This window comes from Oryx dammah, unplaced genomic scaffold (assembly GCF_014754425.2).
Source record: "Oryx dammah isolate SB20612 unplaced genomic scaffold, SCBI_Odam_1.1 HiC_scaffold_21, whole genome shotgun sequence".
In the NCBI taxonomy this organism is placed as follows: domain Eukaryota; kingdom Metazoa; phylum Chordata; class Mammalia; order Artiodactyla; family Bovidae; genus Oryx; species Oryx dammah.
In genome coordinates this window covers 16,358,236-16,383,011 of record NW_024070205.1, presented here as the reverse complement: position 1 = coordinate 16,383,011, position 24,776 = coordinate 16,358,236, and the positions used below count along the sequence as shown (strand labels likewise).

Here is a 24,776-nt window from a genome sequence, read left to right as displayed (position 1 = left end):
AAAATGGGGTCTCCTCTTTCCAAGTCGTCTGTCTCCTCTGCTTCATAAAGTTGTGAAGGCGTTACAGAAGGGCCAGCCCAGATGCACAAGGGCTTGTCAAGCTTCCATTCGTGTCTCACTTCCTGAAGTATTGGCCAGAGTAAGTCACACGGCCAACCCCAAGGTCACTGTGTGAAGAGAGTTCACAATGGTGCAGATGCCAGGAGGTGTATGATTCATGTCTACTATAGGCCCTCTATGATTTGTATCAGATTTGTTAGATTACTTGATTATAATGCATCACCCCTTTCTTTAGACAAATAGGTAAATAATAAAGAAAAAAGGAACCTGACTAGATAAACTGATGTCTGGAAGTACAGGTTAAATAATGGTTCTTGGGTGGAAAAGTCAGACTTGACTTTTTTTATGTCTCTTAAATTTTGGAGACCACAGAAGTAGAAATTTCTAGATATACCATAATAATGTACAGATTATTTTATTCAGTTAAATCAGATAGTATCTTAATACTGTTGCTGGCTGAGTTAATTAAGTTGTCCGTATCCCATGTTATACTCCAGATTGGGAAGTTGTACTTTACTTTTCCCTAACCTAAATTTATATGGTGTTTTACATAAAGAACTGTTACTGTGTCTTTTTCCAACATAATATTAGTTTCCTGCTTACCTATTAAGGGATATAGTCACACCCTTATTTTCTTAAGGTCAGCTCTTTATACTCATGCTGTCCCCATGTCAGGTTATTTTTCTCTTAGCATTTCCAGTAAATTTGATTGGCTGTTACTTACATTGAAACTCATTTTAATTCTAATGTCTACTCAGATTTTTACTTTCATTTCCCTGTCTTTGGAATTCTGTTAACCTTCTCTTAAAAGTATATATAGGAACGGAACTCCTAGTGGTCCAGTGATTAAGACTTGGCACTTTCACTGCCATCGACCCGGCTTCAGTCTCTGGTCTGGGAGACTGAGATACCACAAGCCACATGTTATGTACAAGCATTGATAACTTCATTATTTCTTAAAGAATAGTCTTATCCAACCATTTGTTTATTGTGATACTGGTATTATTAAAATTTTCTTTCTTTTTATTTTTCCTTGTAGAAGGCATTTAGTTATTCATTGTAATGTGTTAAATAAATAGTTTATATCATCTTGTATTTTATTTCAGGAAGATAAAAACATTGTTGCAAAGAATGTCTTTTTTTTTTTTTAAGCATAGTGTTGAAAACCACCATCCTGGCCTATATCATCTAATAGAATAAATAATCTCTAGTGCAGGAAATGAGTGAATGAATAACTTCATCATAGTGCTCTGAGTGCTGTTATAGAAGTGGGCATTAAGATTCATTGGGAAGGCTTGGCCAAGCCAAGTCCCTCTTACAGGAGTTGCTGAGTCTTAAAATACAAAAAGGGGTTAACCAGACAAAGAAGGAAGGGGAAAGGCATTTCAGGTTGAGTGAAAGCATGAATCAAGATGCAGTGGGGCAAAATAGCAGGGAACTAAAAGTAATTTGGTTTTATTGGGTCCTAACATATATAGTTGGAAGCTATGAGACTTAACATGCTGTACCAGTGAACTTAGGTTTTGTCATGAGGTATTTTCTCCTAGTCTTTTCCACTAAAGTATAACTAAAGTCACAGGTGATTAAATATATGTGTTGGAAGTATGGAGCCAGAGTCTACATAGACCTTCTGCATGTTTGAGATTTCTCTTAATAATTGATGTTTTATTGTTTAAAATTATGAATAACTTTGTTTTCCAATATAGAATCAATTAATGTGGATTCTCAGCTTCAATTTCCTAATTTTATTTATTTTATTTTTATTTTATTTATTTATTTATTTTTTTATTTTACTTTACAATTCTGTATTGGTTTTGCCATACATTGACATGAATCCACCACGGGTGTACATGCGTTCCCAAACATGAACCCCCCTCCCACTCCCCTCCCCACAACATCTCTCTGGGTCATCCCCATGTACCAGCCCCAAGTATGCCGTATCCTGCATCGGACATAGGCTGGCAATTTCCTAATTTTAAAATGAGGATAATAATAGCATTTATATCTTAGGATTGTTGGGAAGATTAATAATACCTATAATGATAATAATGACAATAATAACGGTTTTTGAGGGCTTATATAACAAGGAACAATCCTAGAGGTTTTATTTCTATTACCTCATTTAATCCTCAAAACATCTCAGTGAAGTGGGTACTTTTATTATCTCCTTCTTACTGCTGATAAAATTAAGGCATAGAGAAGTAATTTTCCTAAAGTTACACAGCTAGTAAATAGCAGAGTGAGGTTTGAACCCAGGCAGTCTGAATATGATACTTAACTATGACATTTTATTTTCCCATTCTGTGAGATCAGTGTATGAAACATTTAGTATAGAATCTGCCACGTAATGATTTTAAATGTAAGCAGTTATCAGTATTTAATAATAATTACTCAATTTATTTTGCCCAAATCTTTAAGTTAAATTGGTATCTGAAAGGAATTGTGCAAGTGGCTTGAGTTATTCCCAGCATGCCATTGAGTACAGTGTGATATCCAAGCCCATGCCTTTAACCACTACCTTCTGCTGCTTCCTCTTTCCTGTTGGGCTGTCTCCACATTAGAATTTAAATCTGGTAGGAGCTATCATGTTTTTTTCATCATTGTCTACCTAGTCCTTAACACTGTTTAGTACAGAGAAATAACCAAATTATTATTCATTAGGGGTTCATAGGTGGTGCTAGTGGTAAAGAACCCATCTGCCAGTGTAGGAGACCTAAGAGACGCAGGTTCAATCCCTGGGTTGGGAAGATCCCTTGAAGAAGGGCATGGCAACCAATATTCTTGCCTGCAGAATCGCATGGACAGAGGAGCTTGGTGGGCCACAAGTCCATAGGGTCGCAAAAAGTCAGACATGACTAAAGCAACTTAGCATGCATACGTTGTTCATTGAGTGACTGAACATCTAAATACCTACCTTTTAGCTGGTCTCAGAATGTAAGCTTTTTTGTATCTTCTATAATTGTGGTTTAATTGCTTTACATGGTTTTCCTTCCATATGTAGTCCAGTTTGGACCAGCCGTCTGCTCCTGAACCTTGGTGCCACAAGAACCTTTCTGGGTAACTGATACCTGTTTGTCCTTTAGAGATCACTCAGCTTTCAGGCAGGGAGATTAGAATAACAGTTGGATACCAAACTAGAATTTTAGATATATACAAAACAGAATTTTAAAATGTGTACTCTCAGAAACTAAATATAAAAAGGAAAAAAGCCATGATATCTTCCCTTTTGCCTTTGACATTGATCATTTTAAAGAGAAAATAATTTAACTTTCTTCAAGAGGGTTCTCTGTTATTGTGGGTTAACTCATATTTTCCTCCTCTCCTCTATCTAGAATGTCTTAAACCATTCTACCTTATGAGAAATTGGATGTTCTTGCAGATAGTCATTGTGGGAGAAAACGTTTCATTTAAGTCCCAGATGAGGACCGGAAACTTGAAATCAGAGGAGCATCTGAAATCAAGTAATATTAGGTAGGATAAAAATTACAAGGGATTTCTACATGTTTGTATTCCTTTTAGAGATATGTTAAAGTACTCACATACTGTGAACACTAGTAGAAGAATTAGAAGCTTTCGGAAGCATTTGATATTGGCTGGAATGGGGGAGGGAGTGCTAACGGTTTTTTTGTTTTAACTTATGCAGCCTCATAAGAACCTTGGGTGTTTACTTTGTCGTGAGCATTTATATCTTACAGTCCAAAGAAAAATTTTAAACATTTAGTAACGTAAATGTAAATTTTATGTTTGTGTACGTGGTCTCTGAATGTTTATGGCAAGCAGAGGGGATTTATCTTGTGGTGGACTATCCTTTAGAATAAAAATTCCTGTTTTGAATTACGTATATTGCAGTTCATTTGAATACAAGGAGCCTCAGTTCTTGCTTCTGTTATTGTTAGCCTGCATACAGTCAGGCCTTCTAGATGCCTGTAGAAATAGGTATATGGTGGTGTGCAAGAGAAGCCCTCTCCAACCACACAGTGAGCTGGTAACTCTTCTCACAGTAGCTTGTATCAGTTTAAATGATAGTGTGAAGGTGCTTGGGGTCAGAGATGAGACTTTTAAATGTTAAGTCTGGTTGTCCCTACAAGTTGATACCATGACAGAGGCACCTAGAGCCAGGCCATTCCAGAAGCCTTGCTTTCTTGTATAATGCTTATGAGCTCTGGAACCAGACCGCAGGGTGGAACCCAAACTGCCACTTCCCAGTTGTGTGATTTGGGGCAGGTTATTTAACTTTTTCCTCATCAGAAAAATGGGAATAGCACTTCAGTTACTTACCTGATAGATTTCTTGTGAGAATTAAAGGTTTAATAGTATATTGTAGCAGATAAACTGCACCTGGCGAATAGTAAGTGGTCACCTGTACTATTATGTAAGCTGCTGCTTACTTCTTAGGAGATGAGCTTCGATGGCGTTCTGCAATTCATGCTTTGCTCGATGTGCTGTCGTGTCAGGCTTTTACCTGTTTGCCTAAGCTGTGTGATCAAAACTAATGTTTAGAGAGGAGAAAAGTGTGTTTGCGGATCCAACTTTAAACTGTATTTCTTTAAGTTTTATATAATCAAAACTAATGTTTGAGGAGAAACAAAAAATACAATAATGTAAGTCCTTTGCAATTTTTGCATATTAATCTCTTGTTTTTATTTTCTGTGCATACTAGAATGTGGTCATTACAACATTCAGGTTCTCTTGTTACTTAGCATTACGTGGTGATAGATGACCCAGGATTTTTTACCTCTACCTTGGAACGTTGCCGTCTTCAGCCTAGTATGTTGCTTCAGAAAGGATCCTATGTTAGTGACTCAAAAGTAATTTGGTGGTCACTGAAGTATTCATGTCACAGGTTAACCCTCTCTCTTGGAGTTATCTCAATGGACATGAATTTGAGCAAACTCCAGGCAATAGTGAAGGACAGGGAAGCCTGGCGTGCTGCAGTCCATGGCCAAAGAGTCAGACATGACTTAGTGACTCAACAACAACAACTTGGAGTTATCACCTAAGTTCCTGTATGAAACTTACCTGTTTTGTTTATTCCTGGTAGCAGCTCTGAAAGGGAGCTTTTATCCCTGTTTTATAGATGAGGAAGATGAGGTTTCTTGAAACTCCAAGGTAGCACTATTAATATAAACCCAGATTCAGACCTAAGTCTTTTTTCTTCTGTATCATTTTGTGTTACATAAAATTGCCTTAGTATGATACACATTTTACCATTCATTAATTCAACAAAATTGTAGTGAACAGCTGTGGCATACCAGGCATTATTCGGAGTGCTGGGGATATAGTCCTGAACACTGTCTTTTCACGTTTTTTCGTTGTGTGTGATCCGTACTGTACTCATCACTTTTTCTCAGCTCTTTTGCCTGTTCATTTTGTTACTATCCCATAGGTTCACCGTTCTCCTCAGTTAATCTCCCTCTTACTTTTAGACACTGGTCTGATTTCCTGCTTTATCTCCGAACTTGAGGCAATGTAGCAGTGAGTTCTCTGGACATCTTGCCACCCTGCCCCACTCCCAAATTTTCCTAGCACAATTCTTTCTAATACTACTTTCCTTCAATTTCATCCTCTTTTGAAAGCTAGTCTTGCGTCCTGTCTTTTTCATATTCTCATGTCTTTCCATCTTTTCCACAAGCATGCTGTATCACTCTTGTTCTTTCCTGTATCTTCAACCTATTCATTTCCGCTAGCTTCTTTTCTTCATTCTGAACATGCTCAAGTCTCTCCCATTGGAAAAAAAGAAACTTTTACCCGTGGCCCCCTTTTATTTCTCTTCACAGCCCAGTGTCTTAAGAGTTGACTGAAACTTCTCCCTCTTATTTGTTCCTCATTCTCCCTACAGTTTGACATTGTTTCTTTCTCTGACAAGGCAGTCATTAACCCTCACTGCACTAAATTCAACACGCCCTCCAGTCCTTAGAGTACTTATCTACTGCCTGTGATGTTGCTGACTACCCTTCTGTTTATCCTCTTCTTTTGCCCTCCTGTGCCTGTGAGTTTCTTCTTGGTGTTCTTCATTCTTTTATCTGCCTTTTGAGAATGAAGATAGGGAACTCGCACCACCCTTCTGCCTTTCTGGGCAATTAGAGCTACTCCTATGGTTTTAACTGCCGTCTGTGTGCTGATCACTCCAGCATTGTGTCCGTAGTCTTGATGTCTCCCCTGTGCTTGACACTCATCTCTTCTTAAATGTCTGCTTGCTCACCGCCACTTAGTCAGATACCCAGATGTGCAAGGCAAGAATTTGGGAATGATTTTAGATGGTTTCCTCTGCTTTATTTTCTGCTGATTTTACTTCCAAATATTTTTGAATCTAGGCGTTTCCATCCGTTCATGCTTCCACTTCATTTCCATCCATTCGTTTCCTTCACTTCCTTACCTCCAGTCTTGCCCTTTTAAACCCATCTTCCATGCATCTTGTTGTAATCATTTAAAAAGGCAATTCTGACAATGCTGTACCCCTGCTTAAAACCCAGCATAGATTTCCTAGTAGTTAAAAGACGGACCCTGAGCTCCTTAACCTGCCATCCGCGGCCTCACCGTCTGCAGTCTGCTGTGACTCTCCAGCTCCTCTGTGGCTTCCTACCCTGCATTGATGCGTCAGTCTACCTTCTTCACTGGCTTAGCTTTGTTTTTCTTGTGTGATATTGTCTCTGCCTGGAAGAGTAATTCCTTCTCATGCTTTGAGATTCCTAGACCAGAATTGAGCCTTTATCAAACTAGGTACACATGTTCAAATAGTACAGATTATTGAATGAATGTTGTGATACAGAGCAGTGGAGTGTCAGGAGATTTGAAAATTTGTGCCAGACTGTGAAGTGCCATAGGGAGAGAAAGCAAGTTAGTATTTTTATTATCTCTTACTGAGAAGCTCCTTTAGGAGCAGCATTTCCCTAGATGTTATTTTTCTATGTGAGATCCAACAGTAGAGCAGCACGAGTTATTTTTTTCTGATGCTAAAGCTGAAAGCTCCAGTACTTTGGCCACCTCATGCGAAGAGTTGACTCATTGGAAAAGACTCTGATGCTGGGAGGGATTGGGGGCAGGAGGAGAAGGGGACAGAGGATGAGGTGGCTGGATGGCATCACCAACTCGATGGACATGAGTTTGAGTGAACTCCGGGAGTTGGTGATGGACAGGGAGGCCTGGTGTGCTGCAATTCGTGGGGTCGCAAAGAGTCAGACACGACTCAGCAACTAAACTGAACTGAATACCGTGAGACTTGGTGTTACCTTAAAGATCTCAGGAATGTCCGTGAAATTTGATGTTACCTTAAAGGTCTCAGGAATGTGTGTGTGTGTGTGTGCATCTGCGTTTGTAAGCACATACTTGCCTTCTAGTGTCTACTCTCTGACCTGTTATTTAACACAAATAATTATCATCAGGTTATTATGTTTATGGTCATAACTGATGGCTACTCGTATCCTGAATACTCCTTAGTACTTTATGGAAATAAGTAAATTATCTTGAAATAAGATGTGCTGTGGCTTTTATTAAATTAAAAAAAAAAATTAATGTTGCCTCCCAAAACAAGAGACTAATTCACCTCTCCTCAACTGTGAGTTCAGAGGACATTGGCTTATACATTCCTGTGTTCTTCTCAGAGATGGAAGGGGGTTCGTCCAGGTGAAAGGAATCCCCCACTGTATTTGCCCCTAACTTGGAAATATCTTGTATATTTTTAAGCCATGAATATAATGTGTGATCTTGAGAGATTATTCTGTATTCGTTACCTTGCATTGTTGTATCAATGGTATGTATAATCAAGCTATTTGTTAAAGAAAATTACCATTAAGTAGTTTTTTCCTCTAGTGACATTATAAAAAAAATTACTGTAAAATGTTTAATTTTTGAAAGCCCTAGTTCTCTGGGCTTTTATTTTCAAACATTCCTCCCCCCCCCCCCCGCTTACAATCTTGTATAAGAGAAGAACTGTGATGCAGTGGTTAGGAGTTAGCCTCTGGAATCAGTGTGTTGAATTGCTGCCTCTACTACTTGCTAACTTGATGACCTTGGGCATGTTACTTAACCTCTATCTCCTTCGGTTTCTTCAGCTATAAAGTGGGAGCAGTAATAGTACATAGTGAGGGTTAAATGATTACTTTATGGCAAACCCTTACTTTAGAACAATGTGGCAATAATAAGTGCTAAATATAGTGTTAGCTATTTTAGTGTACCTAGTGCATTAGAGGAGAAGGCAACGGCACCCCACTCCAGTACTCTTGCCTGGAGAATCCCATGGACGGAGGAGCCTGGTAGGCTTCAGTCCACGGGGTCTCGAAGAGTCAGACACGACTGAGCGACTTCACTTTCACTTTTCACTTTCATGCATTGGAGAAGGAAATGGCAACCCACTCCAGTGTTCTTGCCTGGAGAATCTAGGGACAGCAGAGTCTGGTGGGCTGCTGTCTACGAGGTCGCACAGAGTCGGACACAACTGAAGTGACTTAGCAGCAGCAGCAGTGCATTAGAATGTGTTAAATGTATTTATAGATAGTGATTCTCAGCCATGGTCTCCAAGAATATTGTTTCAGATGGTTGGCTTTAAACATATTTGGTTATCGCTGAATGTTTCAGATTTTGTTTAGCCTTTAAATGGCTTTTTCTTTTTTCTTGTTTGATAGAAGTGCTTAATTTTTATTATTTACAAACAGACAATATATTTAGTATTTTGAAAGCTTTATATTTTAAATAGTGCTCTTTATTACTGAAGGCATGATGATTTTAATTCTTGGATTCTTCATTCTTTTTATTAATTCTTTCAGCTTAAAGTAAGAATAAAAAAGAATTCATGTGGCCACACCTTCTAGAAGCCAAGAGGAAACTTTTGAAAATTAGTATCTCTTTATATAAGCATTGTAGTATTAATCTTTAATAATATTGATCTTTAACAAAACCAATAGGTCATTGAGGTATAGTATTTTCTGTTTATAAAAAAAGTAAAATAAGTAGACAATTTTGTGCTAATGTTTGTGAAAGCAGTTGGTTTAAGATCACATATCGATTTCTTATATATTGTACACCATCTAAAAAAACTTATTTTTAAACAGTCTTCTTTGTGACATTATGATGTCAACAAATAAAAATCTTTATTCTGAGGAGACTATTATTGATGACTCCTCATATGGGAAAACTGTTTGTTTGGGGATTTATACATATCGACTTCTTGTTTTTGATCAAATACTTACTCCCTGGAGCAGGAGAGCCAAACCTTTTCTGTGAAGGGGCAGATAGTAACTGTTTTAGGCTTGATGAGACATGTAGTCTTTATCTTAACTACCCACCTCTGCTCTTGAGGCAGAAAGCAGCCATAGATGATACATAAATGAATAGGCAAGACTGCTCTAATAAAATGTATTTACAAAAATTGATCCATTGTGAAGGAGGAAATTTTACCCACAGTCTGACCACTGCATGAGAATATGGATTTTACTTCTTGTGGTCTTTCTGGTAGAAATCTCAGGTATTTATTTCCTAATATGAACTGATCTTTTTTTTGGTTTGTTTTTTATTTTTTGTGAACTGACCTTCAATTTAGACTAGTTGACTTAAATGTTAAGATTTAATCAACAGAGCACGAAACTGAACCTAGATAAGTCTGTGTTAGCTTTTTATGTCATAGAATTTTTAATTCCAACTTGAAATAAAAATAATTTGAACTTCAGAGTCAGAAAGACAGTTTACTTAATTGTACCTAGTTGCTTTGTGATAATGGACAGAGTATTTCCACATGTCAGAGATTCGATTTCCTTGTTTATGGGATGGGAATCATAGTGGCTGTCTCCCACGGTTTTATTTTCTGTTTAACTCTCTTTACCATTTCAGTTTAGCAGAGTTATTTTAGTCATTAACACGTGTCTTTTTCAGAACCTAGCAGAGAACTGTGCTCAGCGATGAGCATCTCTTCCCTAGTCATTCTGGAGGTATCAAAAGTCTTGAAATTTCAAAATGCTTGGACATTCATGTCAGATAGTTTTTATTACATTTTTGCAGTTTTGTTTGTGTTTAGATTTTTAGTTTTATATTTCTTGGACAGGTTATATAAAAATGGTATATAAAAATATATAGTGAAATTTTGATCTTTATCAGTGGAGGCCTGTTCCAGAATCTGTTAGAATTATAGTTTTTCTCTTACTGATGGCCTATCAGAGAAGCAGGTTATTTGGAAATAGTTCCTGTTATATGCTCAATATAATCTTCATTTGATTGAAAATTGGTATCCTCATTAGGCAGATCTTGGGACTTCCCTTGTGGCTCAGATGGTAAAGCGTCTGCTACAATGCGAGGAGACCCGGGTTTGATCCTTGGGTCGGGAAGATCCTCTGGAGAAGGAAATGGCAACCCACTCCAGTACTCTTGCCTGGAAAATCCCATGGATGGAGGAGCTTGGTGGGCTACAGTCCATGGGGTCGCAAAGAGTCAGACATGACTGAGCAACCTCACTTCACTTCACTTTAGGCAGATCTTTAGTTCAGTTCAGTCACTCAGTCGTGTCCAACTCTTTGCGACCCCATGAACCACAGCACGCCAGGCCTCCCTGTCTTATCACCAGCTCCCGGAGTCCACCCAAACCCATGTCCATTGAGTTGGTGATGCCATCAAACCATCTCATCCTCTGTCGTCCCCTTCTCCTTCTGCCCTCAATCTTTCCCAGCATCAGGGTCTTTTCAAATGAGTCAGCTCCTCTCATCAGGTGGCCAAAGTATTGGAGTTTCAGCTTCAAAAATCAGTCCTACCAATGAACACCCAGGACTGATCTCCTTTAGGATGCACTGGTTGGATCTCCAGGATATGGATACATTGTAAAATATATCCTTAGTAACTTGGCTACTCAGAATGAAAGGTTACTGAATCCAGTGAAGATGCATAAGTATGGCTGGTTGTCTCAGTATAAAGTTCGTAAGTTAGTACTCGAGTTAGGTTCGGGTGAGGGCAGGAGAGGAGGTTGTGACACTGGTAGGTTAAGAGGTGAGGCATTTCTAAATATGATCTTAGGTTTTAAGGACATAAATCAACTACTTTGTGAAGTGTTGGTTTTTTTTTTTTTTAATGGCAAAAGTTTAGCACTCAAAGCAAACAGTAAAACTAGGCTGAATGGATAATGTAATTTGATGTGATGTTATTTTTTAGGATTAAGTATAGCTGTGTATTGGGATTCCCTGGTGGCTCAGAGGTTAAAGCATCTGCCTGCAATGCGGGAGACATGGGTTCTATCCCTGGGTCGGGAAGATCCCCTGGAGAAGGAAATGGCAACCCACTCCAGTATTCTTGCCTGGAGAATCCCATGGACGGAGGAGCCTGGTGGGCTACAGTCCACGGGGTCACAAAGAGTCAGACACGACTGAGCGACTTCAGTTCACTTAATAGCTGTGTATTTGAAATTGTTCATTTATAGTGATAGTTCTCATATGGCTTGTGGTTTTTATAACATCCTATTATGCTTCTGTTATATTTGAAAGCTTAATTTTTAAAAAATATTTTTAAAATGTTTTAAAGCTAAGAAAAAAGATTCATGTTATATTTTGATGAAACTAAAATTCACAATTGATATTAAATAATAAACATTTACAGTAAAAATTTTAAGAGTCTCTCTTCTCTAACTTTTATGTCAGATTTTGTTTCTAAAAATGGAGATCTCTTAACTTTATATTCTTACCTTTTTATAGTATATAACTGTAATTTAGCCTTTTTCCTTTCTTCACTTAAAAAATATTTGTTGAATGCCGACTGTGTAGGCATAGGAATTGTGATGGTGAGCATTAAAATCTGTGATATGTACTATGAAGAAAAAATACAAGTGCTTTGAGAATATGAAACAAGAATATGTTTCATGTATGTAGGGTTCAAGGGCTTCCCTGGTGGCTCAGGTGGTAAAGAATCTGGCTGCAGTGCAGGAGGCCTGGGTTCAGTCCCTAGTTTGGGAAGATCCCCTGGAGAAGGGAATGACAACCCACTCCAATATTCTTGCCTGGGGAATTCCTTGGACAGAGGAGCCTGGCAGGCTACAGTCTATGAGGTCACAAAGAATCGGACACGACTGAGTGACTAACACACACATATGTAGGGTTTTAGTAAAGCTTCCTCGGGAAGTAATGTCTGCTGAGACAAAGGATGAGTGAGTAAGTAGACAAAGTGGGGAAGAGGTATTTCTAGCAAAGGGATTCTTCTTTACAAAGGCTTTGAGTGTGAAGGGAGCCAAACACATTGGAGAATCTAGAAAGAAGTCCAGGGACTGGATCAAAAGGATCAAGGAGAGAACAGAATAATTATAGAAGTAGAGTACAGAGGCTCTCTTCAGAGTGCAGAGGGCTTTGTGGTCCACTTTACTAAAGGTCTTGATTTTCACTCTAAAAGCAGTGGGATGTCATTAAAAGGTTTTAAGAGGGCAGTTGATGAGGTCAGATTTGCATGTTTTAAAGATCCTTCTGATAGCAGTAGAGCAAGCAGAATGAAAGGAGACAAGAGTGAAGTGGAGAAAAAGATTTGGTGGCTTTGCAGTAGTCCAGGCAATGGATGGTTATAACTTGAATGATAGTGACTGAAAAAGAAGTAAAGAGAGAATTACAGATTCAAGATGTATTTAGTAGGTAAAATTATTTGGCATTGATAGATTATCAGGGATTTGAGAGAATGTTGTCATGGATGACTTCCCGGTGTCTGCTTTTCACAGCTGGGAAGCCATGATACATTTAGTAATGTACAAAACTCTAGAAAGAGAAACCAGAGATGAAGGTGGAGGTTGATCATGAGTTCATTTCTTGAATACAGTCAATTCTTGAAGAATTTGGGAAGAGAGAAAAGAAGCAGCAGTTAGATGAGAATATAAGATAGAAGATTTTAAAGTCTGTGAAAGTGTAGGGCATGTTTAAATACTCTGTGAGAAGCACCCAATAGAGAGGGAACTTTTTAAATTATTGAAAGAGGGCAGGTGGTAATTAAAGGATCAGAAGTTTTTAAAAGAGCGTACCTAAGTGGAATTACTGGTCTTAAACAAGACATACGCTTCCTCTAGTGTTTTAATAAGAGTAAGAAAGAGAGGGTTCTGTGAATATAGTAAGCCTTTAGAAAGGGCATTGTTTTCCTGAGGAATGGAACTGTCCTATGCTGAAAAGAGTTGAGACTGAGGAAGAGGGCAGAAATCACCTTGAGGAGGATGGAGATTTAAAATAGTTATAGTGGCTAGTGAATTGAGAAACACAGAATTTTCTGGCCTCATTGACAGAAAAATTTTAATTTAATAAATGTCACTTAAATGTTATCTTTAAATGTATCAGATTTGGGAGTAGCAGTAAGAAAGCGAACCCTACTTGGTAGAAGAGTTCATGATGACCCTGTGAAAGACTAAGCAGTGACATCAGTTTGCTGAGATCTTATTATTCTGGATGTTAAAGCAGGGTCACTGTTTGCAGTGCCACAAATAGAGCTGCTACACATTCTTTTTTTTAATTTACATTCTTACTGTCATATGATTTTACTTAACTTTTAGTGTTACTTACATTGGGTAGGCCTAGTTTGTTTCTAATTGATATTCTTTTTCCCTTTTTCAGGCAGGCAGAAGTCCTGAAGGCTGACATGACAGGTACTGTCTGACTCATTTGTTTTTCACAACTTATTTTATACCATTAAATTAAGAGAAGTGTGTCATCTTATTATACTACTTGTAGTATCGTCCTGGTTGCCAAAAGGTTTTTTCAGTATTTATTGTTTTTATAGTTTGAATTTTTACTTAGATGGCTCATCAAAATTTTTTATAATCTGTGCTACATTGACTTGAATATTGCCTAGTTTAATGCATATAATCATTTAACTTTGACATACTATATTAGCGATTTAAGAGATACAGAAAAAATAATCTACCATATAAACACAAGAACCAACATTAGGTTTATGTCTTCCTGTTTATAATTCCCCAAACCTAAATAGTAAATAAGCCTTCAGAGAAAAATATTTTCAGGAAAACTCTTGCGAATTGAAAGTCCTTGAAGTTGAGCTACCTTGCCACTTTTCTTTTCTCTCTTAACTTTTTGTTTTCAATAATAGCCAAGGTGTTTTTGAAACAATAATTAGACTTAGCCACTAAAAGGAGCAGAGGACTTGAACGCAAAATTAGGAAGTACATGGCAGCAGCTATGTAGTGGTCAAAGTGTTCTCTTTACAGCATGATAGCAACATGCTTTCTGTGTAACTGTGCTGAAATGTTTTAAAAAATGTAGGTGCTAGTGGATCTCTTTCTAATTTTTGAAGATTTTAGTTCTGCAGTGAAACTCACAAAGAGAGTTAAACTTGTTGTAAACCGCATACCTGCTAAAATTTACAACCAAGAGGGAATGGGCTATTTGGATATGTTTTTCTCAATTTCTAGAATTGCAGGCTAGTATTCTAAGAATTTTGAGTAATCTCACTGTCATCTTGTTCAAGGAGAAAAAAAGCCCAAATCACTTTTTCTTAGTTTACAGTTCTTATTATTATTAACATAGCTGTCATTATCCTCCATACTGTGGCTACTGGGTTCAGCTCTGCGCTCTGCTCTATTATGCCTCTTTGTGTTGGCACTGTAATCTGCATTGTGTGATAAAAGTTATATATGGAGCAATCTCAGGCAGTCCATATACCTTTTACATTTTCTTAACTCTTGAATACCCTCAGTAAGAAGGCTTAGGGTTTGACTTTTGTAGGGTACATCTGTTGTACCCAGAAGGTGACTTATCCCTAAGATATTAAGTCTGCTCATTCAAATGCTAGTCTCTCTGATGGGTCAGAGTTAATGATACCTTAAAATCCTTTCTCTGCAGCCGATGAGTTGAAGCAGAGTTGAATAAATCTATAAATCTATTTATTTAGTCATTAAAAGCTTAATAAGGGGCCAAGAACCTGATACCAAAAAATAGACCCTATATTTTAGTTTCTAGCAGACTCTCTTGAGGATTAACTCTAATATCTGGGAGATTCTGTGTGCAGAATAAGATTATGGTGCCTGTAGATACTAATAGCAAACCTAAAGAGGAGTGAAGACTATGCCGTTGCAAAACCTTGAAATGCAACCAGACAGGCTAACTAGCAGTCAGAAATATATAATTGAAAAGTCCATTATTAAGTTCTTCTATTGAGGCAGCTCACTATCAGTTATTGCACTTATAAGCCTAGTAATAGGAAAGGCTAATGTGCCTTGTAGGACTCTGGCAGACAATACAGCCCCAGTTTGGTATTACATGTAGTCATAGCCTGACTTCCTGATTTCATCTTGCACCCAGTCTCTCATTTGGCCTCTTGAGCAGTTTAATCACTTGTCTGCTCATTTACATTAAATAGCAAGTATGTATTGCTCACAAAAGTGTCTTGACAAGCAGCCTACCGATTGGTAAAATAACACTCACTGTCAAGACTTTATTGGCAAAGTAGGAAAGTAGGAGTAATAGCAGAATGCTCAAACAACTGCTGGATTGTGAGCTGACAGGAGGCTTCTGTAAGGGCAATTGTGAGAATGATTCAAAAGAAGAAGAAAAGCTTCTTTGAACAAAGAGATACAGTTATTAATGTAAGAGTAAACAGATCAACTTGGCAGTCCACCGTTTCAAATGGGGTGACTTCTTATGAGGCATATGACTTCCTGTGGTGTAAATACATAGTTATCCATACCAAAATCAAAGGGTGAATCATTCTCTCTCTTATTTTTAAGCCTTTTTCATTTCATGGTGTTATTTCAAAACTAAAAGACAAATACAGAAGTATTTTGAAAGAGTCAATCATTAGCCAAAAGGTGAAAGTTTCATCTGAAATGTAGTAGTATAAAACTTTTGGAGCAGTCTGTGATATGTATTTAAAGCGGGTTTTTGCTTTGGTGAATAGAGAGTGAAGGAATTGTTGGTGTGGCGTAATGGCCTTAACTATCTGTTTATCTATCTACTGTTTTTGTTTTGTTACTCAGATTCTAAGCTGGGTCCAGCTGAAGTCTGGACATCCAGGCAGGCTCTGCAGGACCTGTACCAGAAAATGCTTGTTACTGATTTGGAATACGCTTTAGACAAGAAAGTAGAACAGGATCTGTAAGTATTACCATTTGGGATGTCCCTGTAAGATCAAGAATCTCACCGAGACTTTAGAAGAGAACAATTTGGTTGTTTCTTTTTAACCTATTTCAGAGTAAGCTATCTCAATGGGAAAAAAAAGAAATTCTAATATTTGTGATGTTTTGAACAAACTGACTTTTGGTGTAAAGAGGAGAAATGTTCCGAGTTGAGTTTTATTAAGGTGTTTAGGGCATATCATAAAAACAAATCTGTATATATTTCAAGTGCTAAGAAATAGTGTTTGGATTCTCTATATTGTATTCAGTCCTGTATTTAAGCTATGATTTAAAAAAGAAAGTGTTCAGAGCAGGCTTTCTTTGATAAATGCAATTCTATAAATCTCTCCCAAAGGAAAATACATTGTAAGGAAAGTTCTTCCTTTTAATCAAATAAATAGATATTTCCTTCCCCCACTCCCCAACAAGACTAAGAAAAATTTTACGTATTTAGGCTATTCCACTTATTCTTTCTATGAGCTGTGAAATGGCAGATAACCAGATTCCCAAGTGAGTAAATAAATTCCTTTCATGGAAGGCCTTGCTTTATAAATTGAAACAAGGACATTAGCCTGGTGGAAAATTAAAAATCAAGAATATTCTGTTTACCTAAGTTGTGGTGAAAATTAGTTTTTCCTAATCTAATTTTCCTGATTTTTGCACACCTGACCTTTATATTGTTAGAAGACCTAGTAATAGAATTTAATCACAACCACTCAAACGTGTATTTTTGATATTAGAGTCATGGATAAGATGGCATCAAAATTGCTGAGGGAGTGATTGCCCTCAGAAATCATTAAAAACCCCAGTGCTTCAAAAGAGTCTCAAAAGCTGCCGTTGATAAAGAATTAGGTACTTTCCAGGTAGGTTGTAAACCCTTTATCTATATTTGCATCCTTTAATGAAGCCAGTATATCTTCCTTCCTTCTTAGTTCTGTTTTTTTTGTTCATTTCTTTCTTTTCCCTCTGTGATTTCCAAATTAGGGAGCAACTGTACTTCACCATAACTAAATTTAAAATGACTCTCTGTACAACTTGATTAATGAATGAAAGGCATTTTATAACAGGATTTTGGTATGCCATATTTCAGCACTTGCTGTGTTGTTTCTTAGTTTGAATAGCCAAAACTGAAATGTCAAAAATAAGTTTATATTTCAAGCTCTAGCAAAAATATTAACCCCAAGAGAAACAAAACTATTAAATAGAAATAGAACCAAGTGTTGTGGGAAATAAGTTTTAGAAAAATAAGAAATATGGCTTAATATTTATAAAGAAACCACCGCCACCATCCCCCCATCCCCCCAGGCATGCCACTTGATAGAAGACATTTTTTGGTGCAATGATAAAATGTATGAAAATTTGTTAATAGCTTACTTTTACTTTGGTCTTAGCACTGTAGTTCTAAGTTTGTACCAGGATTCCTAAGTAGGTTCTAACTCTAGTAACCCTAAAAGATTAATAACTGAAGCCACAGTCTGATTATTCGAACATTTGGTAAGTGTTTACTAAGGTCAGTTGCATTCTGCTGCTTGTCTAGTCTTGTTCAAAGGGGAGCATAAAGTTATTTAAGTGAATAACTTTAATGCAGGTTTACTGTCTAGTGTGTTATAATTATAACAAACAGTTCTTTCTTGTTCTCAGGGGGACCAGTGTCTGCCCAGTGAGTCACTGCTATACCAAATAGAATTACATTTTGTTTTCAGCTGGAATCATGCCTTTAAGAATCAGATCACAACACTACAAGGCCAGGCAAAGAATCGAGCAAACCCGAATCGGAGTGAAGTTCAGGCAAACCTTTCTCTGTTCCTAGAGGCAGCTAGTGGCTTCTATACTCAGGTGAGTTTGGCACTACATACCAGTTTTCTTAAAAATCAGTGGTGAACATTCCCTTTGTGCACATCTTACTTGTATAGGCACTTTACGTACCCATAGTATGGTGCATCTAGGAGTCGATCATCTGTAATCTCAAATTTAAAAAATGTCCAAAATTACTTACCATAAGACTTTTAAAACAGTAAAGACTCTGCTCTTTAAAAGGTGATGGTTCACCTTAAAGGTTGGAGGTATAATTGTATGAATAGGAAAAGGGTATTGAGAGCAATGCCTTAGTGAAGCTGCAGAAGTACAGTTACAAGTGAACTGACTTTGCTTCATTAGAGCAAATATGAATGTATGGGTATGGCCACTAAGAAAGTTTAACAGCCATGTTGTGCCAGGTAAGAAAGTCAAACTCTGTGATCTCAAATGAGTTTCTCTAGTATTAAGTATATAGTAGAATATATCTGGAGCTTCAAATGCTGTTAAGCTACCTAAGAGATAGAGTGTCCTTTCCTCAGTTTGAATAATAAGCTGTTATTTATTGTTCTCAGAAACTTTCCCTGACCTCAGTTATATCTCGATATGACTTCTAAATCACGTGATGTAGAATGATTCTTTTTTGGACAGACAAATAATTCTTTTTGGACAATGAATTTTATTTAAGCAGAACTCCTTTGAAAACTTCATCCCATTCACTTATAATAGCATTCATAATTTAATAAAATGTGTATAAATTCTCATCTTACAATGACAAGGCAACATTTTGAGGAGCTTGCACCAAAGAAATTCACAGAACCTTCTTTCTGTGCTGCTGCTTGACCACTGCACCTATATTTTGTCTGTTTGGGTTTTGCTGTTTAGAAAAGACTGTTGAAAGATATCAAATAGCTGCCATCTTACAGATTTACTTAGACTAAAAAATTCATCACTGTTCATCATTGAAAGAACTCAAGTATGGTTCTTGTTCTCACACTTCATTTTTTAATTGCTTCCAGCTTTTAGCAAAAGTTGGTATTTCTGGAGAGAGGGGTTGTGGTTTGACTTGACTAATCTTTAGGGTAGATGTTAAAGGTTAATTCATTCTGCAAGTAACTGTTAAAACTCTGTTCTTTGTAAGACACAATACTAGACACAGAGGATTAGAGGGAAGAGAGACCATCTTTTAACTTTCAAAGGACTATCCAGTCTAAATGAGGAGATGGATATATTAATAGATACTTTTTTTTGGCTTTTCCATTATAAAAAATGCATACCAATGCCAAGAGATTTGAAAATTATAAAAAGTCAAGGCATTTTTCCTTACCCTCTCATTCAGGATAAATTACTGATGAGTACAGTTTTTAACACTATTGATAATCACTTTTGTTTTCCCAGAAAGTTACCATTTTATGTTTTTAAATTTCCATCAACAGTGTATGCAAGTGTCTATTTTGACACACACTCAACAGGGTTAAGTATTTCAGTAAAGGCAAATGAATGATTAATTGGTAAGATACTTCATAGATGGAGAATAATTTAATGTCTAGTTACTACTGATGTTGAACTTCTTTCATTCTTTATTAGATATTTGTATTTTATACAGTCAGTTTAATCATTTATTTTCCCCATCCATTGTTCAAACTCTTAATTTTTTCCATAGTAATTTATGTGAGCTCTTTCTGCATAGGGATATTAATTTTTCTTCCCTTGTTTTTTTTTTTTGACAGACATCCTTTTCTCCAATTTCTTGTCCTTTCAGTTTGTTTGAAGTTTTTCGAAATACAGAAGTTACATAGTTTTTGTTCTTACAGTACAGGTTTCTCTTTGTGCGTTTGTCCATAGATCAACAGATACTTAATAATTACAATTTAAAGGAACAAATAGGTTTTATATTCAAATACTAAAATTTGGAAGCAACACCAATATCCTACAATAGAGTAATGGTTAAATAAATTATAAACCATCTGTAAAATGGAATTATGAAACTATTATAAATGGTATTTATGAAGGTTTTTTTAATTGAGGTTTAGCTGGTGTACAATATTATTTAAGTTTCAGTAGTGAGTCAGAATTTTTAAAGGTTGTACTCTGTTTATGCCTGTGTGCTTGCTAAGTCACTTCAGTCATGTCTGACTCTCTTTCGCCCTATGGACTGTAGCCCACCAGTCTCCTCTGTCCATGGGATTCTCCAGGCAAGAATACTGGAGTGGGTTGCCGTGCCCTCCTCCAAGGGATCTCTCCGACCTAAGGATCAAACCTACCTGCCTGTCTGATGTCTTCTGCATTAGCAAGCAGGTTCTTTACCACTAGTGCCATCTGGGAAACACTTACTCTGTTTATAGTAATTATGAATATTGGTGTATAGTCCCTGTGCTATATAATGTGTCCTTATAGCTTATTTATTTGGCACATAACAGTTTGTGTCTCTTCATCCCCTACCTCTACCTCTCCACTTTCCTTTGCCTTTCCTAGCTAGTAACCATTAGTTTGTTTTCTTTATCTGTGCGTCTGTTTCATTTTTTTGTTATATTTACTACTTTGTTGGGTTTTTTAGATTCCACATGTAAATGATAGCGCACAGGCACTTACCTTTCTGTATCTGACATTGCATTTAATATAATCTCTTCCAAGTCCATGTTGTTGCAGGTGGCAAATTTTCATTCTTTTTTATGGCTTAGTCGTATCCCATTGTACATGTATGTTTGTGGGGATACACACACACCCCACATCTTTTTTATCCATTCATCTGTTGAGGGACAATTGGGTTGTCTCCATATCTTGGCAGTTGTATATAATGCTGCTGTGAACATTGAAGTGCATGTATGTTTGTTTTTGTTTTATTCGGTTATATGCCCAGGAGTAGGAGTGGAATTGCTAGGTAATAGGGTAGTTGTGTTTTATTTTTCTGATAAACCTCCATACTGTTTTCTGCACTGACTGTACCAACTTACATTTCCACCAGCAGTGTATGGGGGCTCCCTTTTCTCCACGTCTTCATCAGCATTTGTTATTGGTGATCTTTTTGATGATAGCCGTGACAGTTGTGAGGTAATAACTCATTGTGGTTTTAATTTGCATTTTTCTGATGACTAGCAATGTTGAGCCTCTTTTCATTGCCTATTGGCCATCGGTATGTCTTCACTGAAAAAGTGTTTATTCAGATCTTCTGGCATTTTTTAATCCAGTTGTTTGTTTTTTTGATCTTAAGTTTCATGAGCAGTTTATATATTTTGGATATTAACCCCATATCAGTTTTCTCTCATTTGGTAGGTGGTGTTTTCATTTTGTTGACAGTTTTCTTTGCTCTGCAAAAGCTTTTAAGTTTAATTAGTTCCTGTTTATTGGAGAAGGAAATGGCAGCCCACTCCAGTGTTCTTGCCTGGAGAATCCCAGGGACGGGGGAGCCTGGTGGGCTGCTGTCTATGGGGTCGCACAGAGTTGGACACGACTGAAGCGACTTAGCAGCAGCAGCAGCAGGTCCTGTTTATGAAGATTTTTTTTTTATGATCAGGAAATTGTGTTAAATGAAAAATCATGATATAAAATTATGTATACAGTTGGACTCTAAACGTTAGTTGAATAGTCTCAGCTCAATGGGGTATTAACAAAAATGGTATGTCTCCCTATTCCTAGCATACACACACCCCCCAGTTACTACTTTCAACTATATTTCTTTCAATTCCAGATTCCCATCATAACCTTTTGGACAGATTTTGTACCGTTCTCATTGCTCTTAGGTTTTTATAATAAACAGTCTAGTTTTAAAACTCCAGTCTCATCTCCAACCTAAATCTCCTACAAACCTACATCTCCTCCATGTAGTGGAAATCTAAACTGTGAACACAGCTGAAGTCGGGAGGAGCAGTAGAGACTTGGTGGAGGTATTGGATTGGCCAAAAGATCTTATAGAAAGACCAGAATGAACCTTTTGGCCAACCCAATAGAGTATCTACCTTCTGCAGTACATGTTTATATTAGCCATTACATAGACTATCTTGAAAAATGATTCTTAACCTTTTTTTTTATGATGTGACTCACATGGAGCACATTTCCAAGGGTTCGATTGGACACTGATAAATCCAAATGAATCTGCAAGGAAGTATAGCAGGAATCATTTTTGTTGAGGTAGCAGGTTATTTGCAAAGACATTTTATAAGCAAGTCAATAATAAAATCATTAAATGTCTCAAAATATTGTTTTATAAAGGAAAATATATAAATAATCTAATTTTGAAATTTGTTTTTTGAAATTTTTGTAGTAAGTATTGCTCTTTCCCCCACTGCATTCCACAGGCCCTGGTTGAGTAATTACACCAGTCATAGAATGAGCAGCAGTAAACTTTCTTCAGATCTCAACATTAATAGAACTTGTTAGTAACTTTTTTTTTTTGGTTATCTTGACTTGATAATTGAAACAGTTAATTGGTGTTGTAAACAATAATGTTCTGTACATCTTTTTTGATGACATGTGGTACAGATTAAGCTACTAGACTGGGGAAGTACACCAGGTCCAAATCATTGTACAGCTTTATAGACCAGATGAGTTTTGAATTTTAATCTGAAGTATAGTTGCAAGTCATTGGGAAGTAGACAGGGGAATAGCATGATAAAATTTGTATTTTTGAAAGATTACTTTGGATGTTGCCTGGAGATTGATGTAGCAGGGGTCAGGAAGGGAAGGCAGATGGTGTGCTGCTGTGGTGATGGGGAGATATGGATGGATTTTTAAAGTATGGCCAGGACTTCCTAATGGATTGGATCAGATGTATGGAATCAGGATAGGGGAAGAGTCAGAGATAACTTAAGTTATCAGATTGAGTGGCTAGTTGACTGGTTGTACCATTTACTGAGATAGGGAACACTGAGGAAAAGACAACTGTATTCATGCTACGCTAGGGAGATAGATGCCAGTTTGACATATAAGTGGAGAGGTCAAATAGGTAATTTGATAAGCTAAGCTAGGAGCTCAGTGAAAAGGTTGGAGCCAGAATAAAATTTATGATTACAATAAAGTACCCTGACTTAGACATTAGGGTTTTGCATTTAAAACCATAGAACTAGGTGGGAACAGGTTTGGCACAGGAGGAGCCACATTTCAGTAGGAGTAAATCAGAGTGGTATCTTAGAAGACGAAGAGAAAAGCATTTCACTATGAGGAGGGAGTGACCAACTCAGTTGAGTGCTACAAAGATATCAAGTAAGGTGATTAAAAAGGATCAGTTGGATTTGACACACAGAAGTCATTAGTGAAATTAATGGATACCATATTTCCTCATTTCTAAAACATTTTTCATATTTTAACACCTCTGAGATAGGGATACATTAACAAAAGATGGTCAGTTCACCATTTAATTGGCGGTTTTTTATTCTGTTACATAAATAATAGTTCATCTTATAGTTTATGGTATCTTGGATTTGACAAAATTTGACTTAAATTGAGTGGTTGAGATAGAACTCTGATTAGAATGGATTGGAAAGAGACTGATACATGATTATCCTCATTTCTGTTTTCTGTGAAGATGATTTTGACTTAGATATCGTTTTGTTAACTATTGGTATTAAAGCATGGTGCTTCAAACCAGAACCAAATTGCCAAATGAAGTAAAGATGTAACAGTATGCTGTATGGGTTTTTTTAAAACATGAAAAAACAGAACAGTAGAGTAGTCCTTCCTCTTAAGAAATGGGAGCCAAAAAGAAAGCATTAAGTATCTGTAGTAATTAAAAGATATTCTGTGTATTCATAGTGAAAGTGAAAAGTGAAAGTCGCTCAGTCGTGTCCAACTCTTTGTGACCCCATGGACTATACAGTCCATAGAATTCTCCAGGCCAGAATACTGGAATGTGGTAGCCTTTCCCTTCTCCAGGGGACAAACCCAGGTCTCCCACATTGCAGATGGATTCTTTACCAGCTGAGCCACAAGGGAAGCCCAAGAATACTGGAGTGGGTAGCCTATCCCTTCTCCAGGGGATCTTCCCGAGCCAGGAATCGACCGGGGTCTCCTGCATTGCAGGCGGATTCTTTACCAACTGAGCTATGAGGGAATCCTTGTGTATTCATATTTAGTTCTAAATTCTTAGGGTAGATTGAAGAGCTAAGGAGCAGTGGAATAGTATAATAGAGTTTTCACAGAATAATTGCCAAATATAGTTTTGTTCAGCTTATTAAACATCTGTTGCTCTTTAGTCTCACCTTGCTTCTGCCTCAGCTCGTGCTTTCTCACCTGGAATCCTTTGAACCAGCAGGAGTTTTCCCAGTATCTCTACCTACAACTCCTGGGTTCAGGCAAAAATTTTATAAGACAGCCACATGAAGTTTGAACCATATTTGATTTACTTTTCTTAAACATCCTTTTTTTCTTCTATAGATATTCAACTGTGCCTAATTTTCCAGTCTGCTCTTTCAGTTGTTTGTTTATCCTCTGTCATGTTTCTTCTTGCTATCTTCCACAGAATCTGTGTTAGGGTTTTTCCCATATTTTGTTCCTTTTTTTCTCTTTTCAGACTCTCTTCATTCTGGGCACTAGTTTTGTTTGCTCAATTTTATGTCAGTAAATTTCTTGCACATTGCAAATGTACAGGTATAAGTACCGTTGTAGATAACCCCTGTGTTTCGTGAGAAGGGAATATAGGATTTTATATTTGGTTATAGAGGTGCTTTTTATCTTAGGAAAAGGGTGAGATATTATGTATCATTCTGAGTTGGGTCCCCCAAGGTATCTTATTTTGTTTCGTGAAATCTGTACTTATTAGAGAGAGTGGTATTTGAATCAAGATATTTCTAATTCTGTAATATAACTCAATATTTTTGTTGCTTTCATACCCTCATCTGAAAAAAATGGAGCTTCATACCTGTGTTGA

The 24,776-nt window shown here is 37.1% G+C and overlaps 1 protein-coding gene across 9 annotated transcripts in view; it reads left to right on the top strand.

The window, feature by feature from the left end:
• The window catches only part of SMG7 (SMG7 nonsense mediated mRNA decay factor), an 85,268-nt gene that overhangs the window by 29,278 nt on the left and 31,214 nt on the right, over positions 1 to 24,776 (top strand). For 2 of the 9 annotated variants that reach the window (XM_040263823.1, XM_040263822.1), the window contains exons 1-4: positions 3,370 to 3,531; positions 13,605 to 13,636; positions 15,983 to 16,100; positions 17,824 to 17,956. In XM_040263823.1, coding sequence (XP_040119757.1) covers positions 3,416 to 3,531; positions 13,605 to 13,636; positions 15,983 to 16,100; positions 17,824 to 17,956 — 399 coding nt within the window. In that variant the 5' untranslated portion in view covers positions 3,370 to 3,415. Of the gene's footprint in view, positions 1 to 3,361; positions 3,532 to 13,604; positions 13,637 to 15,982; positions 16,101 to 17,761; positions 17,957 to 24,776 lie in introns of those variants that run through there. The other 7 variants (XM_040263826.1, XM_040263824.1, XM_040263825.1 and 4 more) reach the window with 6 other exon arrangements.